This window comes from Neodothiora populina, assembly GCF_041146345.1.
Source record: "Neodothiora populina strain CPC 39397 chromosome Unknown canker_contig_3, whole genome shotgun sequence".
In the NCBI taxonomy this organism is placed as follows: domain Eukaryota; kingdom Fungi; phylum Ascomycota; class Dothideomycetes; order Dothideales; family Dothioraceae; genus Neodothiora; species Neodothiora populina.
The window spans coordinates 425,020-439,936 of NW_027191417.1; the positions used below are offsets into that span (position 1 = coordinate 425,020).

The 14,917-nt window shown below is 51.3% G+C and overlaps 6 protein-coding genes across 9 annotated transcripts; 4 read left to right on the top strand and 2 right to left on the bottom strand.

Annotated features, from left to right (window-relative positions):
• Nucleotides 1-576: 576 nt before the first annotated feature.
• AAFC00_004557 (mitochondrial 54S ribosomal protein uL29m) lies at nt 577-1,459 on the top strand (the record flags this gene model as incomplete). Its single annotated transcript, XM_069344218.1, has 3 exons — nt 577-1,101; nt 1,154-1,306; nt 1,361-1,459. The coding sequence occupies 3 exons, from the start codon at nt 577-579 to the stop codon at nt 1,457-1,459; spliced, it is 777 nt and encodes a 258-aa protein (XP_069196636.1).
• Nucleotides 1,460-1,980: 521 nt separating this feature from the next.
• Nucleotides 1,981-3,788, top strand: AAFC00_004558 (uncharacterized protein; the record flags this gene model as incomplete). 2 transcript variants are annotated; one of them, XM_069344219.1, is made up of 8 exons in its annotated part: nt 1,981-2,026; nt 2,091-2,115; nt 2,173-2,232; nt 2,292-2,319; nt 2,372-2,717; nt 2,774-3,328; nt 3,385-3,642; nt 3,697-3,788. In XM_069344219.1, 8 exons carry the CDS (start codon nt 1,981-1,983, stop codon nt 3,786-3,788), a joined length of 1,410 nt encoding a protein of 469 aa, XP_069196637.1. The 2 variants fall into 2 exon arrangements, with proteins under 2 accessions (XP_069196637.1, XP_069196638.1); XM_069344220.1 differs by lacking the exon at nt 2,091-2,115 and having other exon boundaries at nt 1,985-2,026; nt 2,138-2,232.
• A 395-nt stretch (nt 3,789-4,183) lies between these two features.
• AAFC00_004559 (uncharacterized protein) lies at nt 4,184-5,491 on the top strand (the record flags this gene model as incomplete). Its single annotated transcript, XM_069344221.1, has 1 exon — nt 4,184-5,491. The coding sequence occupies one exon, from the start codon at nt 4,184-4,186 to the stop codon at nt 5,489-5,491; it is 1,308 nt and encodes a 435-aa protein (XP_069196639.1).
• Nucleotides 5,492-6,587: 1,096 nt separating this feature from the next.
• On the top strand, nt 6,588-8,786 carry AAFC00_004560 (uncharacterized protein; the record flags this gene model as incomplete). 2 transcript variants are annotated; one of them, XM_069344222.1, is made up of 1 exon in its annotated part: nt 6,588-8,786. In XM_069344222.1, the coding sequence occupies one exon, from the start codon at nt 6,588-6,590 to the stop codon at nt 8,784-8,786; it is 2,199 nt and encodes a 732-aa protein (XP_069196640.1). The 2 variants fall into 2 exon arrangements, with proteins under 2 accessions (XP_069196640.1, XP_069196641.1); XM_069348177.1 differs by having other exon boundaries at nt 6,615-8,786.
• A 1,073-nt stretch (nt 8,787-9,859) lies between these two features.
• Nucleotides 9,860-12,016, bottom strand: AAFC00_004561 (uncharacterized protein; the record flags this gene model as incomplete). Of its 2 annotated transcripts, none has more annotated exons than XM_069344223.1 (1): nt 9,860-12,016. In XM_069344223.1, one exon carries the CDS (start codon nt 12,014-12,016, stop codon nt 9,860-9,862), a length of 2,157 nt encoding a protein of 718 aa, XP_069196642.1. The 2 variants fall into 2 exon arrangements, with proteins under 2 accessions (XP_069196642.1, XP_069196643.1); XM_069344224.1 differs by having other exon boundaries at nt 9,860-11,842.
• Nucleotides 12,017-13,406: 1,390 nt separating this feature from the next.
• On the bottom strand, nt 13,407-14,238 carry AAFC00_004562 (uncharacterized protein; the record flags this gene model as incomplete). Its single annotated transcript, XM_069344225.1, has 4 exons — nt 13,407-13,481; nt 13,550-13,803; nt 13,882-14,043; nt 14,148-14,238. The coding sequence occupies 4 exons, from the start codon at nt 14,236-14,238 to the stop codon at nt 13,407-13,409; spliced, it is 582 nt and encodes a 193-aa protein (XP_069196644.1).
• Nucleotides 14,239-14,917: the final 679 nt, after the last annotated feature.

Genomic DNA, 14,917 nt, shown 5'->3' on the forward strand with positions numbered 1-14,917 from the left:
GATGTTTTCCTAAAGATCGTCTTCGACCATCAATCTACTTATTACAGCACGAACGTGCCAAATCGCTACTTTACTTGATGTACTGAGCACGCAGGGACAAATCTCAGCCGAGGGGCTGGCAGATTAGGCGTATATGCTTCGATGCCGTAATATGCGATTAGCACAGAATTTCCTTGCGCTCACGATTTGTCCTGGGGATTGATCATGTTCTACAGACAGGCGCAAACATGTTGTCGGGACTGGTGACCTTTGGCAATGTGCAAGCAAACCTTGAAAGGTAAGGTAAGGTACCTTGCATCAAGAGGAGAAGCATTGTCGGGGATGTGAATTAGTGCTCCCGCTGCGAATTCGCACAGACCAACTCCGCGAAAGTCAAGTACTTTGTAGAAGCAGAGTCTTGGCAATGAAGAAGCCCTTGAACATTGAACATTCGGAGCCGCCAGCAGTATCTGAGGCGGCTGTAATTGCAATTGCAACAACACCGATTGCCGCAGCACCGTCATATCAGTACGTCGACTTCGAATCGGAGGAGCATCTAGCTGTGCCGTCAGACACGCAGAAACGAACACCCACACAATGTCAGCACCCTCTGCGCTGCTCAGCCGGACGTGGCACGGCGCCGTGAACCCGCGACAGTCTACACTTCCACCGGCCTTCCTGTTACCCTCCTTCTTCTGCATCCAGTCGTCGTCTTTCTCAACGTCATCTCCGCTCTCTGGACGTCGTGACAACAACAGAAACCGAGGTGTTTCGGCACTCCGTTCCACAGGTCCCCGCAAGAGGCAGACTCTCTCCGTCAAAGTCGAAGACCTACCGAAACCTGTCCCCGAGGTCGAGCGATCGCAGATTCAAGTCGACCCTGAACATGGACTGTGGCAATTCTTCAACCGCGAAAGGACTCCTTTTGCCACTCCAGAGTACAACAACGCACACGGAAGAGCGTGGACGGTGCACGAGCTGAGAAACAAGGACTGGGAGGAATTACACAGACTGTGGTGGGTGTGCATCAAGGAGAGAAACAGATTGAGCACGGAAGAGAGGGAGAGGCAAAGAGTCGATGCCGGTTACGGTGAACATGAGACTGTCACAAGAGACAAGGAGGTAAGATTTGCAGTACATGTTGGCAGGAACATATCGCTGATCATCCCCACAGGTTCGAATCACAATGCGTGGTATCAAACATGTGCTTACCGAAAGATGGTACGCTTGGGAAGACGCGCGAAAGATTGCTGCCAGAGACCCGGAGGTCAACCTTGCCCCTGAGGCCGGTGAGCCTGCCTACAACCCTCGCTCGTTCGAGGTTGATGTATGTTCGAATCTCATGTGTTGATACTGCGATTGTGCGATTGACTCTCTACAGGAATACTCCGAGGATGAACTTCTGGACCGAGAGCAATCATCCAGACAGTCACAGGTGCCCCCGGCGCAGACTGGCACACGTTCAGAAGCAAGACTTTAGAGTGACTTGTTAGACTCGAGACTCGATTCAAGGAGAGAATAAATGGATGAAGCCACCCATCATCCGCATTGTAAAATTAGGTAAATTTAGGTGTGCCATAACGAGGAAGGATATGTGGCTGTACAACAATGCCATCATCTCAAAAAAAAAGAGAAGGGAAATAGTCCTCAGAGATTGTATGAGCATGACTCTTCTGGCTCCGACCTGACTACATGTATCCTGCAATCTCGCTGCAATGTTCCAATGTTCCAGGCTGCACCGAATAAATAAAAGATGCTCGACCAGAGTTGCAATTTATGTCTTGGCACAGCCCATTTCCCTTGAAATGGAGGCTCGAGAAGCTCAGACGTCACCGAAAGCACAAGCTCGCCCCCCCAAAAGGGAAGGGCCCAACTGCTGTGGCCTGTCTCCCTGAGCTGTTCCCTCGTCCTTCTATAGAATAATCCAACTATCACAAGACATTCGTCACCTCCCTTTTTTCCATAAGATCTATACCCTTCACACCTCTGCAAACAGCAATCATGGATGAGATTGCGCCCGAGTACGATGTCGTTGTCATGGGCACTGGTATGTCGAACCCCGCATCTGCTCATTACATGGCGGTCAGGTTGACTGACGTCTGAATTCACAGGCCTCACTGAGTGTATTCTCTCTGGGTTAGCATAACATTAAAACTAGCCACTCACCTCCTTGGGAACTGACGTCGACTCTAGAGTGCTGAGTGTCAAGGGCAAGAAGGTGTTGCACATTGATCGCAACGACCACTACGGAGGGTACGAGGACATTGACCTTTCCTGATACACATTTCAAGTGTATGCTGACACGGAAACAGTGAAGCTGCCTCCTTGAACATCGAAGCTGTATGAGTGACCTGTGTCTCAATCCTTCCTTCGTCACACTCACATCTCGCAGCTTTTCAAGAAGTACGGCAACTACCCAGAGGGCACCGAGCCATGGAAGAAGTACGGTCGTGCAAACGACTGGAACATCGATCTTGTCCCCAAGCTCCTCATGTCCAACGGGGAGCTCACCAACATCCTCGTCTCCACCGATGTCACCAGATACCTCGAGTTCAAGCAGATCGCAGGCAGTTATGTCCAGCAGAGCAGCGGTGCCAAGGCCACTGTGGCCAAGGTTCCCTCGGACGCCAGCGAGGCCCTGCGAAGCCCTTTGATGGGTCTATTCGAGAAGAGGAGAGCCAGAAACTTTTTGGAGTTTGTCGGCTCGTACAAGGAGGATGATCCGGCCACACACAAGGGTGAGTGAAGCGGTCCTGCTGCGCTGAACAAGGCACGCTGACACAACGCACAAAAGGTCTGGACATCAACAACAGCACCATGAAGGACGTCTACGACAAGTTCGGTTTGGAGGCTACCACTCGTGACTTCATCGGACACAGCATGGCCCTGTACACGACCGACGACTACATCAACAAGAAGGGCATGGCCGAGGATGCTATCCAGCGTATCAGACTCTACGTGAACTCCATGGCCCGCTACGGAAAGTCGCCTTACATCTACCCTCTCTACGGCTTAGGCGAGCTCCCCCAAGGCTTCGCCCGTCTTTCTGCCATTTACGGCGGTACCTACATGCTCAACGCCCACGTTGACGAGGTCCTCACGGATGCAAGCGGCAAGGTTTCTGGTATCAAGGCGACGATGAAAGAGCGCGACCAAGACGGCCCCGGCATGTCCTTCGAGACCAAGACCAAGAAGATTCTTGCAGACCCCTCATACTTCCCAGACAAGGTCCGCCCTATTGGTCACTTGTTGAAGGCCATTTGCATCTTGAACCACCCCATTGACAAGACCGATAACTCGGATTCTCTTCAACTCATCCTTCCCCAGTCCCAGATTGGCAGGAAAAACGGTACGTGTTTCTTTGAGCTTTTGTGGCAATCACCTGGTCTGTTCTGACGTCAGTAGATATCTACATTGCCATGGTTTCATGGGCACACAACGTTGCTCCCAAGGGCTACTACATTGCCATCGTCTCCACAATTGCCGAGACTGACAGCAACCACCACCTCGAGCTCCAAGCCGGTCTCGAGAGACTCGGCAAGATTGAGGAGAAGTTCATGGGCCCTCCCATCCCCATCTACGAGCCTATCGAGAGTGGCGAGAATGACAACGTTTTCATTTCCAAGAGCTACGACGCCACATCTCACTTTGAGACAACGACAGGTACGATTCACCAAGGTTCCACGTTTACCACAGATGATGCTAACGATTCCACAGACGATGTGAGAGACATCTACCGTAGAGCAGAGGGCGAGGAGCTCAAGGTGGAGGGCCTCAGAGAGGGACAGAACCTCGTTGCCGAAGAGTAGATGGAAGCGTGACCGTGCTTGATAGTTCCAAGTTTTAGGCGTATATTGGGATGGGGATATGCATGCAATCGAAAGAGCGTGAGACAGAGCAAACAACAATACCATTCTAGTGCAATCATTCGAAATCAACCTTTTTTTGAGCCTGCAAGCCATGTCCATAGATCTGGGTTTAGAAAACACCACGATGTCAAGTCGTGCAATTACTGGACGTGATCCATTAGGGAAGGCACGCAGATATACGCGCTCGACGCGGGGACTCGCGTCAGGCAACTTCACACGAGCAAATGCCGTACTTTCATGAAAAGAAAATATAACACATCACTTTTGACTGAAGTAAACTCAAAGACTGTAAGATGCATATGGTGCCTGCTATAATATAGGGATAAATCGCAGGTATGCAGAGTTTCGTACATCGCGGAACGGGATCACCAAAGCCTGCCTCACAACGACGGGGTGGTACACCCAACCCTGCAGACTTCAAACTTCCTCTACCGCGGACTATACGCGTCAAGAATGAGCACCACAGAGAGCGCTCAGGACACCATCAGCAGCAACAAGATGGCATCAAACACGAGAATCTGTTCGATAGTGACATCGGCAGTATTGCCGACACCACGACGGATCTGAACGACCAGGTAGATGAAGCCGGCGGCAGCCAAAGCTTGACAGAGGTTCACGGGCAGTCGATGAACGGTGGCAATGATGCGAATGGCAACGATGTCGACGATGCCGAATCAACAGACGACGAGGCCATTGATTACCAGGCACTCGATGGGCAAAAGTTCACATTCTCAAAAAGGGACAATCCTGATATGTTCGCTCGGTATATGGCTCAATTCAATGAGCAACAGATCGAGGGAGCGATGACTGATGCCGATTCGTATCCTGATACCACTTCTGGAAACATCAGTGTTCCCGATACTGAAGTTACAGCTTATTCAAAACCTCGTATTGTTCCTTATCACATTGCCGCTGAGCCGGCAGCGAACTACTTGCCCGCTGTCCAGCGAGGTCCTCCCATGGCTATGACTGTAGAGACAAAGTATGCTCCAACAAGGAACAATGCATCTGATATAAGTGCGATGCATCAACAGAACCCATACATAACCGGTGCGGACCACATCGAGCACGAGGTTACTGTCACACCCACGAAAGCATCGAAAGCGCCGACGATGCCACTAGAACATGGCCAGCGACAGCATCAAACAGTATCGGACACAAGGTTTGATCAGCATGCAAGTGGGAATGGCGCGATGGACGTGGAGCCTCTCCTTGACTATGACGAGGCGGACTTGTACAAAAAGGAATTCTCCCAACTCCAAGCTGCTGACTATGACACGGATCCCCGCAGCAAAGGGAGGCAACTTCCACAACCCATACCTCCAGAGGAATTACACGATCAACTGTCGGCACTCATCAGGGCTGATGCTCAGCAGCAAAAGGACTTCATGTGTAGTCTGAATCTAGATGAGTGGGAGGAAGCAGGTGACTGGTTCATGGATCAGTTTTCCGGAATACTCAAGAGATTCAAGGAGCAGAGACGCGAGAAGCGAAAGCTTTCACGAGGGTTCGAAGAGCAAATTGCCAGCCGACACGAGGCAGTGGCGCAGAAGAAAGAATCGACAGAAGAAGCTCTGGATGCTATGAAAGGAGCCGGTGTCAATGTTCTAAACACGCCAAAGAAGACGAAGATGAAGGATTAGCATGTTCGTGCACTGGGCTAGAGTGTTTTGCTAAGAGGATATATATATATATATATATACAGGTATACATACATGGGCAGCTATATTGCATGCTCGAGGAGATTATGTGAGGTTGCACGATACCCCTGTAACACCGCTCCGTCTGCAGTGCGGCAAAGTAGATGGATGGCTGCTTTGCAACATAGGCTTCCATTCACCATCGATATGCTGTAGATGTCACAGTACGACATGGTACGATACGGGGAGACCTGCACTGATTTCATCCTACTGTAATTCCGACTCTTCCCTGAGCGAGCGTGATGACCCCGCGGGAATGGCGTCAATATGTACAGTACAAGGAATGGAGTTTAAAGTTATAAGCTAAGGGGAGGGCAAAGGCGGGATGCAGCCTTGTCCCTCTTCCCTTTTCTCTGCGGTGCAAGACAAGAAGCCGAAAAGGGCCTCTGTTCCGTTCCGCAGGGCATTGACTAGAGCGATTGCTCGTTAGAGCCAAAGATTAGGCAAAAGTCTAAGCCAGAGTTCGCCTCTACAGTACAGTAGAGTGAAAGGGTCTGGATGGTCTTTCTCGCATCTTGTGTTAATTTTGTGTGTCAGATGACGAATCACTCATACAAGCATACCTTGTGGTACCACTAAATCAACAACGACGTCGACAACTACGACAACTGCCTTTCTCCACCAAGTGCCGCCGGGCAGTGTACAGCAAGTACGCTATTTTTCAGCAGCGATAATACTAAGGTAGGGAAAGTGGTCAGACTACGGAGTACTTGTCATCATTTCATATCCACACGGACTTCACGATAATTACCTTCCCTACATTGCTTGTGCTGCATCTGCACAACCCACCCTTGCCCCCCGGATCTCATTGCCGTCGCGCTTTCCCTTTTTCCTTGTCGCATGTGATTATTCATTACACAGGAAAATCAAAGGAGATAGGAAAGGAAAAAAGAGGTCCATGATTATGTCGCCCATCATCTTGATCATGTCGTGGTCCAGTACCTGTTCTTGAAAGCGAACGGCAGCTGCACATCGTTATTCATATCACATCGACCTTTGAATCAGACACTCCTGTTGTTCAATCGATTACTCAGCGATCATGACGACCGTCTTCTCCGCTTTGCCCATGACCAAGGGCAGAGGGTTCCTGCCTCGCACCGGCTTCTTCGCCAAAGGCAAATATCCAGAGGAGGCTCCGGATGATTCCAAGTACTTCGATCCCGACGAAGACGACGAGACGACATTGACAAGGACGACGACCTCGGACACGATTGTCAAAGCAGAGCAGCTCTCTGCACAAGAACCGGACTTGAGACAATTCAATGATGCCTTACGGGTACTGGTCGATGTCTTCCCGGACGTTGAACCTGAGGTCTTCCGAGAGATGCTCGTCAATCTGAGTCAGGAGAGCAGGCTAGAAGTGGTGACGGAGCATTTGCTGAGGGATGGTGTCAAGTTTGTTCAGGGCCGATACAGGAGGAGGAACAACGCTGCCGCCGCCGCCACGGCAAAGGAAGAAGACAGGAAACCGAGGGAAGAGAAGGCATTGCGCCAGGAAGACACTTTCCGAAGCGAAGAATACAAGGCAGCGGTCAAACTCGCCTTTTACCAGGAATTCAAGAGTCTGAGCCACTCTGCCATTCGTGCAGTCCTCGCCGAGCACAACTACTCTTACACTTTGTCGCGCCCTACACTGCAACAGATCCATTCGAGGTCGTGGAGGGCGACCATCACCAACTTCTGGACACGCAAGAGGGGGAACACCCTGGAAGCCGAGAGTCATCCGCTCATAGAGTGGCAGCCAGACCTGACGGGCAGCGGCCGTGTTCTGCCGTGTCTTAATAGGACCAAGAGTCACGAACTCAACCGCGAACTGTACGCCACCTTTGTCGCTCCTCTTCTTGCCGCCAGTAAGGACGAACTGTTTCGAAGAGATCAGGCTCTCGCCGATGAGCTGAACGAAGCCGAGGCCACCGAGGCTCAGGCATTGTATGACTGCGAATGCTGCTACTCGTCTACCACCTTTGAGCAGATTGCTACCTGCGACGACGGCTGTCACTATGTCTGCTTTACTTGCATCAGACATACCACCAACGAGGCTCTGTACGGCCAAGGCTGGGCTCGGAGTGTCGACCTCGGGAAAGCATCACTCCGCTGTCTCGCTCCTGCTCTTGACGAATGCCAGGGCTGCATACCTGCTCAGCTGGTCAAACGAGCACTCTTCACCACCAAAGAAGGCCAGCACACTTGGCACACCTTCCAAGACCGTGTCGCTTCCGAGACGATGACTAAAAGTCGACTACCTCTCCTCAAATGTCCTTTCTGTCCCTATGCCGAATTAGACGAGCTACCGTCTATTTCATTTCGCGACCCCATCACCGTCATCTTCCAACAAGCCGGACATATACCCCATGATCCTTACATCGCCCTCGGTGTCTTGGTCTTTTTGCTTCTCTACCCTATACTATTTTTACTGTTACCCATTACTTTAATCATCATTATACTGACCTCGAAAGCCTTTCACGCCCGTCTACGCAGCTCACAAGCTCGCGTTTTGCACAAACGACGAGGCTTGAAATTCACATGTCTCTCGCCATCGTGTCAGCGACTCTCATGCACAAACTGCCATGCCGCCTGGCAAGATCCCCACAGCTGCTTTTCTTCCGACTCGCCAACCTCGGGCGATCCCTCTTCCAGCAATTCCCAACCCACATCCCCGCTCCAGTCTCTGAGGCACGCAATCGAAACAGCAACAACACAATCCATCAAACGCACCTGCCCCAAGTGCAATCTATCCTTCATCAAGTCCTCAGGCTGCAACAAACTCGTGTGCCGGTGCGGCTACACAATGTGCTACATCTGCCGCTGCGAGATTTCTCACCGCGAAGGTTACAGCCACTTCTGCCAGCACTTCCGCGACCGCCCAGGTACGAGGTGCCAGGAATGCGACAAGTGCGACTTGTACGTGGCGGAGAACGAAGATGACATTCTCAAATCGGCGGCCAAGGAGGCGGAGATCAAGTGGCTGGAGGGCGAAAAGGAACGGCTTGGCGGCGACAACGCCGTCGAGAGGGATAGACATGTCTATGGGGGTGTGGTGAGGGATGTCCTGAGAGGCGGCGTCGCTGGTTCCTCGTCTAGCCGTCGTGGCGGCGGCGGTACTGCTAGTGGGGGTGGCAGAGCAGGAAGAGGAGCAGTAGGCCGACGACAACAAGGCCGAGGCGGAGCGGGACAGAGGAACTGGACGTGGGAGCTGGATTTTCTTCTCGACGTCTTTTTCGAAACTTGTCTCGTTTGAGGGGTTCTTCGGGTACAACTCCTCTCTTTCCCGCTTCATCACTCTCACATCCAGTCCCTATCTTTTCACGCATACACAGTCTACCGAAATATCCGGTTGGCATTGCATGGTTCAGCATGGTCTAGCATAAGACAACAGAACACAGCACATCACATCATCAGCATAACATAGCGTTTCCGCAAAGCAAAGGGAAAAGAGGAAAAAGCAAGGGCAAACGGAGGAACACATTCAAGGTGGCGGCGCATTGGAGCGATATTGGCGTTATTCTTTTTCTTTTCTCCCTCTGTTGCCATCTTTCCAACTTCGAATGTACCTAATTATCTAACAATCGACTTTGGCCTATTAATACTTAATCCAACACTATTTGCACTGCACGTCACCATTTCTCTGCGTCGCGGCCTCTCTCTTCCCTCTACCTATCCCCCTCCATGGGCCCGTCCGTGAACCCTCCCACGAGAACCACGACGTCGACTCATATACATGACGACGTCGCGAGGTCGACGTACTGTACGTGTCCAGCACCAGATTGTGACCGAGGACAAAAGGACATTGAATGAGATGTCTGGTCTTGTCGACACGTATCGAACTTGCGAAGGGCTTGGTGTATAAGGTACGGTAAGGGACGTTGCCGTTAGACGGGTATGGCCCATGAGTCGGGAGATGGACCACGTCACTTGAGAATCAGAGATGTGGCTGGGGAGAGCAATGATGGATGAAGTGGTAGGATGAGGGAGAAAAAGACTCGCGTGTTCGTGATAGAAATCGATGAGATATATGGAGATAGTTCCTCAAGACTCCGATGCTAGCCTGCTGGCTGTGGCTGTGCGATTCAAGTGCCCCTAGTGCGATCGCAGTGCGATATGTGTATGTACCCGGCCATGTCCGCCCATCACATTCATCTCCACCTGCAGAGACAAAGAAACAAGAAACGGAAGACGACATGAAAAGCGATGGCTTGGTCTTAAAACTCCTGTCCCGTGTCAATGTATGAAGCAACCATATGAGCCCACGTCCCGTGGTGACTGAGGCGATTGAAGTGAGCAGAGAGAATAAACTTAGAAGAAAGGGATACTTCACATGACCACACAGCCTCCGCTGCGGGCTCTCCTCCTCCTCCCACCCCCCACTGCACCACCTGGTCCTCCCGCCCCTTGCCCAGCACCAGCTTCAGTCCCCTCGCCTTCCTCATCCGCGTGCATCATCTGCGCCTCCCTCGCTCTGCGTCGGCGACGTCTGGCGCCTGCGCCGCTAGCCCCCGCCTCCTCCTGCGCAATCATGAACTCAGCCCATTTCCGCTCGAGCCGGATGGCGGATGCAAAATCGCCTCGAACGACGCGCTTCGTGTGCTCTTCTACAGTGGGCTGGTAGTTGTAGAAACACTTCAGCTGAATGATTTCGCGCGGGTATGTGCGTACTGCCGAGGGATGGGTCGAGGGTGAGGGTAGAGGGACATCGCAGCTTCTGACGTTATCGTCTGTGGGTGTTCGCACTGCTGTTGCTGGTCGACGGGTTGTGATGACTTCGGCGTTGCGCGAGAGGATCTCGCGGATGCCTGTCCAGGTCACGTTTTGGCAGTCGTACGCGACGAGTCGGAGTCCGAATGTGGGCCTGTCGAGATTGCTTGTTGTGCGAGTGCTTCTTGATCGCACTAGAGATGCGGCCTCGGCTAAGGTCAGGTCGGAGATGCGGGTGTTGTCCACGTCGAGACTGCGGAGGTTGGTGCAGTTCTTGAGCACGGGCAGCATGCCAACGTCACCGAGGTCTTCGCAGTATGATATGCCAAGATGGCGTATTGACTTTGAGCAGGGTGCGTTGGCGAGAGTGGTTAGAACGACATTCGTCAAGATCTCCTGCTCTTCAAGGTCCAGGTGAGTGAGTTTGGGCATGGAATTGATGAGTGCGGTCATAGTCTGATCAGTAATCCCAGGCACCTTGGACAGCTGCAAGCCTTCAATCTCAGGAACATTGTTGATCATGGTCGCAACACCATCGTCACTGATGCCTCGACAACGCGTCAAATCGAGATGTTTGAACGTGCGAGGTGGGACGATCGGTCGGCCTGTGAGATAGTCCATTTCGCTGTCCCGACCCTCTATCAGTATGGCCAGAGCCTCATCATTCAGAGAATCGCAGTTCATGAGTAGAAGCCTCTCCAGAGAGTTCTTCTCGAACAGCAGCTGCATAAAGTCAAGATCTTCCCACCCACGCACTTCGCCTGCCCGGATGTCCTTTAACCTGGGACAAGCCTCGACGACTCTTCGAAGGCCTCTTGTATCGATGTTGTTGCACCACGATATGTTCAGATACTCGACTCGTGGGCAAGCTTGAGCAATCATTTTCATTGTCGAATTTGTTGCATTTGCCAGACCAGAAAGATTGATGTGTACTAAGCGTGGGTTCTGCAAGAGGAAGTTATGAATCGAAGTCCTGTCGATCCGGCAACCCTCGAGAGAGAAGTTTTCAAGATTCCTACATGCCTCGGCCAAGCCCTTTGAATACCACTTTTCTCTCAATTGCACGCAACCTCGAAGATTTAGGTCGCGAACGAAAGGTCCAGCAGCAATGATGATCTTGACCAAAGCATCGGCGGGAATGTCTTGATAGAAATCTGAAGTGTCCAGGTCGCTCCATAGTTGACCGTCGAAGCACATCTGGTGGAATTGCTTGGACACTGCCGAACATCGGACAGCCTCCCTCGGTGACAGATATGAGAAAACCTCCATGCATACCTCCGAGGGTAAATCGCGCCAGAAGTTGAAGTTCGGCCTTCGCTGGCGAATAGGCTTCTTACTGATAATGGAGAAATAGTCATTCTCCTCGGCGATTCCAGGTGTTCCGGTCGATTTGGATGCTGATCTGAAATCATGAGGTAAGGGTATTGAACCACGTCCTTCTAGACCAAGATGTCGGGCTCTAGTCTTCTCGTCAAAGGGAGGTATTATCACCCCTGGTGTTGTGACGGTCGAAGTTGGTGCTGTCGAAAAACCCGCATATAGTTCGGAAGCTAGAGTAGAGCCGTATGAATTATATGGTGAAGATGCGGATGACAATGACATACAAGACACGGATGCCTTGCCGCCATATCGAAAACCCGAAGACTGCTGTCTTCCCACTTTCGTGAGGGAAGGAGAAGAAGACAATTTGTGCAAGAATCGTTCCCTTCTATTTGGCCTTTGTGATTCCGGAATGCGAATTGGTGAAGCCGGAGATGCCGGCGTTTGTGAACTCATGGCTATGGAATCACCAGAAAATTGAGCCACGGGCGGATATGTATCGAGTTGAATAGCAAGTATCCTGACCAGCCCGGCACACTCTCAAGATACAGACAAGATCCCAACTTAATTCGTTGACCGAGATCCAGAATATGCCCCTCCGGAAGGATTTTCCGCTGTTATAATACAGGCCTTATCGGCACCCGATTCACCAGCTATCTATCGGTAGGATACCTGCCCTCTGGTTCTGATTGACCGATTCCAGCTCAGCGATAACAACAGGCACCAGATCAGAATCGGAGAAGCAGACAAGACTTCCTCTGTCCTTGATATAAAAAAGTGTCGGCAGCTTCGGATGAGCCCAAAGTTTTAGCCGTAGAGAGGGGAGTGTCGAAAGTGTACAAGCAGTGGTACTGACACCTTCGAAGCGGGGAAAGTGCGCGGCTTAGAGAGTCCAGCTCCGGCGGATTGATGGCAAGATCACGTCTTGATACTTGACTTGCAGGCGAATATCTTCCGCACGAACAACTGACTTTCACAGCTGAATAGTATGTGCCAAAGATCTAACAACACAGCGTGAACATCAGGGAAGTTGCAGGTTGACAGGTCGGATCGTCTTTCTAGTCAGACACCAATGATTAGATACTCCGGCCTAGACTGCGGCTTATCGGATCAAGAGGGTTCAACTTAGTTTCCTTTATCTTGTTCTTTATCAGCCCGTTAGTTTGCAATAGAGTTCTCGTGGTGGGGCGGACTTCGATCCTCTACTGTATTTGGCGTTAGAACGGAGACCCTGAGCCTAGCAAGGAAGCATGAAAGGGTCCTCCTGCGGGGTGCGGCTGTGTCTTGGTTATGAACCGGTATCTTGTGTGGATGCGAAAGTCAAAAGGTCTATTATTGTACTCGTTGCATCGATATGTAACGCGATGAGACTCGAACGGCGACCAGAACAAATCCACTGGCCTCTGCCAATTAGACTGTATATGTACAGCAGTGACCTAAGTGCAAAGATAAGGATCAAAGACAGTTGCTCACACGACGCTGACCTACCTCATCTATAAATCCTGTCACAGCACGCGTGACCTGTCGGACGACACGCTCTCATGACTCGCCTTATCTATTCGGCTCTCCACTAGATCTCGCCTCTCTCACGGTTTGCCAATAGTAGGCGGCCCGACAAGGCCAGTATCAGTGAAAGCCCTATCAGAGTATTATGCACGAGGACGACGTGCTGGCATATCTCCAGTAGTTCATTTGGAACGAGCTAATATGGGCCCATGGTAGCCACCAGACACAACCCCCTAATCCCCAGAACGTACACCCATTGAACTTGATCTCCTAGTTATCGTGACACCATTTGCAGAAATGGGGCTCCTGATGGTGAATTGCCTTGCACAGTCGTGCTATCTCAACCCATGCGGTTAGCGCCTGACCTGAGGCTCAAGCTCGCAAGACCAAGGATCTCGTAGTTGTCGACACTTGCCTGCAGATAATCAGCCGGGACTCATGGAAGTCACTAATAAGTGAAGATAAGGAACGAATTGATCATACCCAAGCTGCGCACACAGTAGCGACGAGCGGCAAGAACGAGCGAATCAGGTTCAGCGTCGCCCACTTGTCGACCAGAGCATGCGCCGTCTCCTCTTGAGCAATACCCGACTCAGCAGCGGCGTCGGTAAGAGACGATGCCTTGTCACTGAGTTTCTTATTGACAGTTCCCATGGCGAAGACAGTGTATGGGATGATCGAAGGAACCAAAAGAGCCGCGGCAGTGTAGAGGAGGATCGAAGGCGATTCCTTCGGAGCTGTACCCATATCCATCAGCTCTGCATCTCTTGAAATGATGGCCCCTTAGCGCAAAATTTTCGTGACGTTTCACACACCTCTGTAGGCCAGTCCACCAAAGATGGCCGCACTAACGACGCTCAAAGGAGGAGCGAGGAACTTTCCCTTGTCGAACACAGTCTGCCATTGTTTGGCAAGCAGTGGAGCAGGAGCCTGTAAGAGAGCTGGGCACGAGAACAGACTGATGCCTCCAATAGCACCTGATTGGTGTCAGAAGAAAACCACAATACTACCACCACCCTGTCGCAAGACACCGTAGGGCAAACTACAGAGCCGCAGAGGCAGAGGAGAAGGAGTACAGTACCTGCGAGGTAAGCCGAGGAAGTAAGACCAACGACCTGTGCGATGCGCACGCCGACGGCGGGCTTATCGACCGAGATGGGGATTTTGTCCATGATTGCAACAACCGACTTCTTCAAGGTGTATTATGAGGATTAGGGAGCAGACGATGGATTGGATGGTATAGCAAAGTATGAAGGAAGCTGCAAGATCACACAGAGCTCCTTTCAGCAGCTCTTCTTTAATCCTCGAACCAAGTCCAAATCCCTAAACAAGGCAAGCGGGAAGCAAGGTACAGCACAGGTAGCTGAGGAGCTCATGATCCACGATCGTGCAGCAACAACCACAGCTGCGAAAGCAAGCTTCAACTCTAATGGCAGGATCGAGGTCATGCAAAGGGTCCGATTGGCATGTGATAATGGAGATCGTCCTCTGGGCTTCCCCAGGTCTCATCAGCCTTACTGCTGCGTCCGTACAAGTACCTACAAGCTTGTCCGCTGGTCTCGAGCTCTATCTCGTTCTCCGCCCAATAGTCAACGACTCAACAGATATAAATATGATTCGGAGCGTATGCAACAGGGAGTAGAGACTACACAATTGGGTTCGTGGAACGCTGTTAGTTTTAATGTATTTGTTGTATGTAGGTAGTGTTAATGGCACGCTCGATGTTCGCTCTCGCCCCAAAGCCCCAAAACAGCCCTCAGTGAAACAGGGTATCGCCATGATAAAATTGCCTGAAGAGGTTGGTATAGAAATAAAACAAATATAGGGGTGATAAGAAATGAAATGATCCAC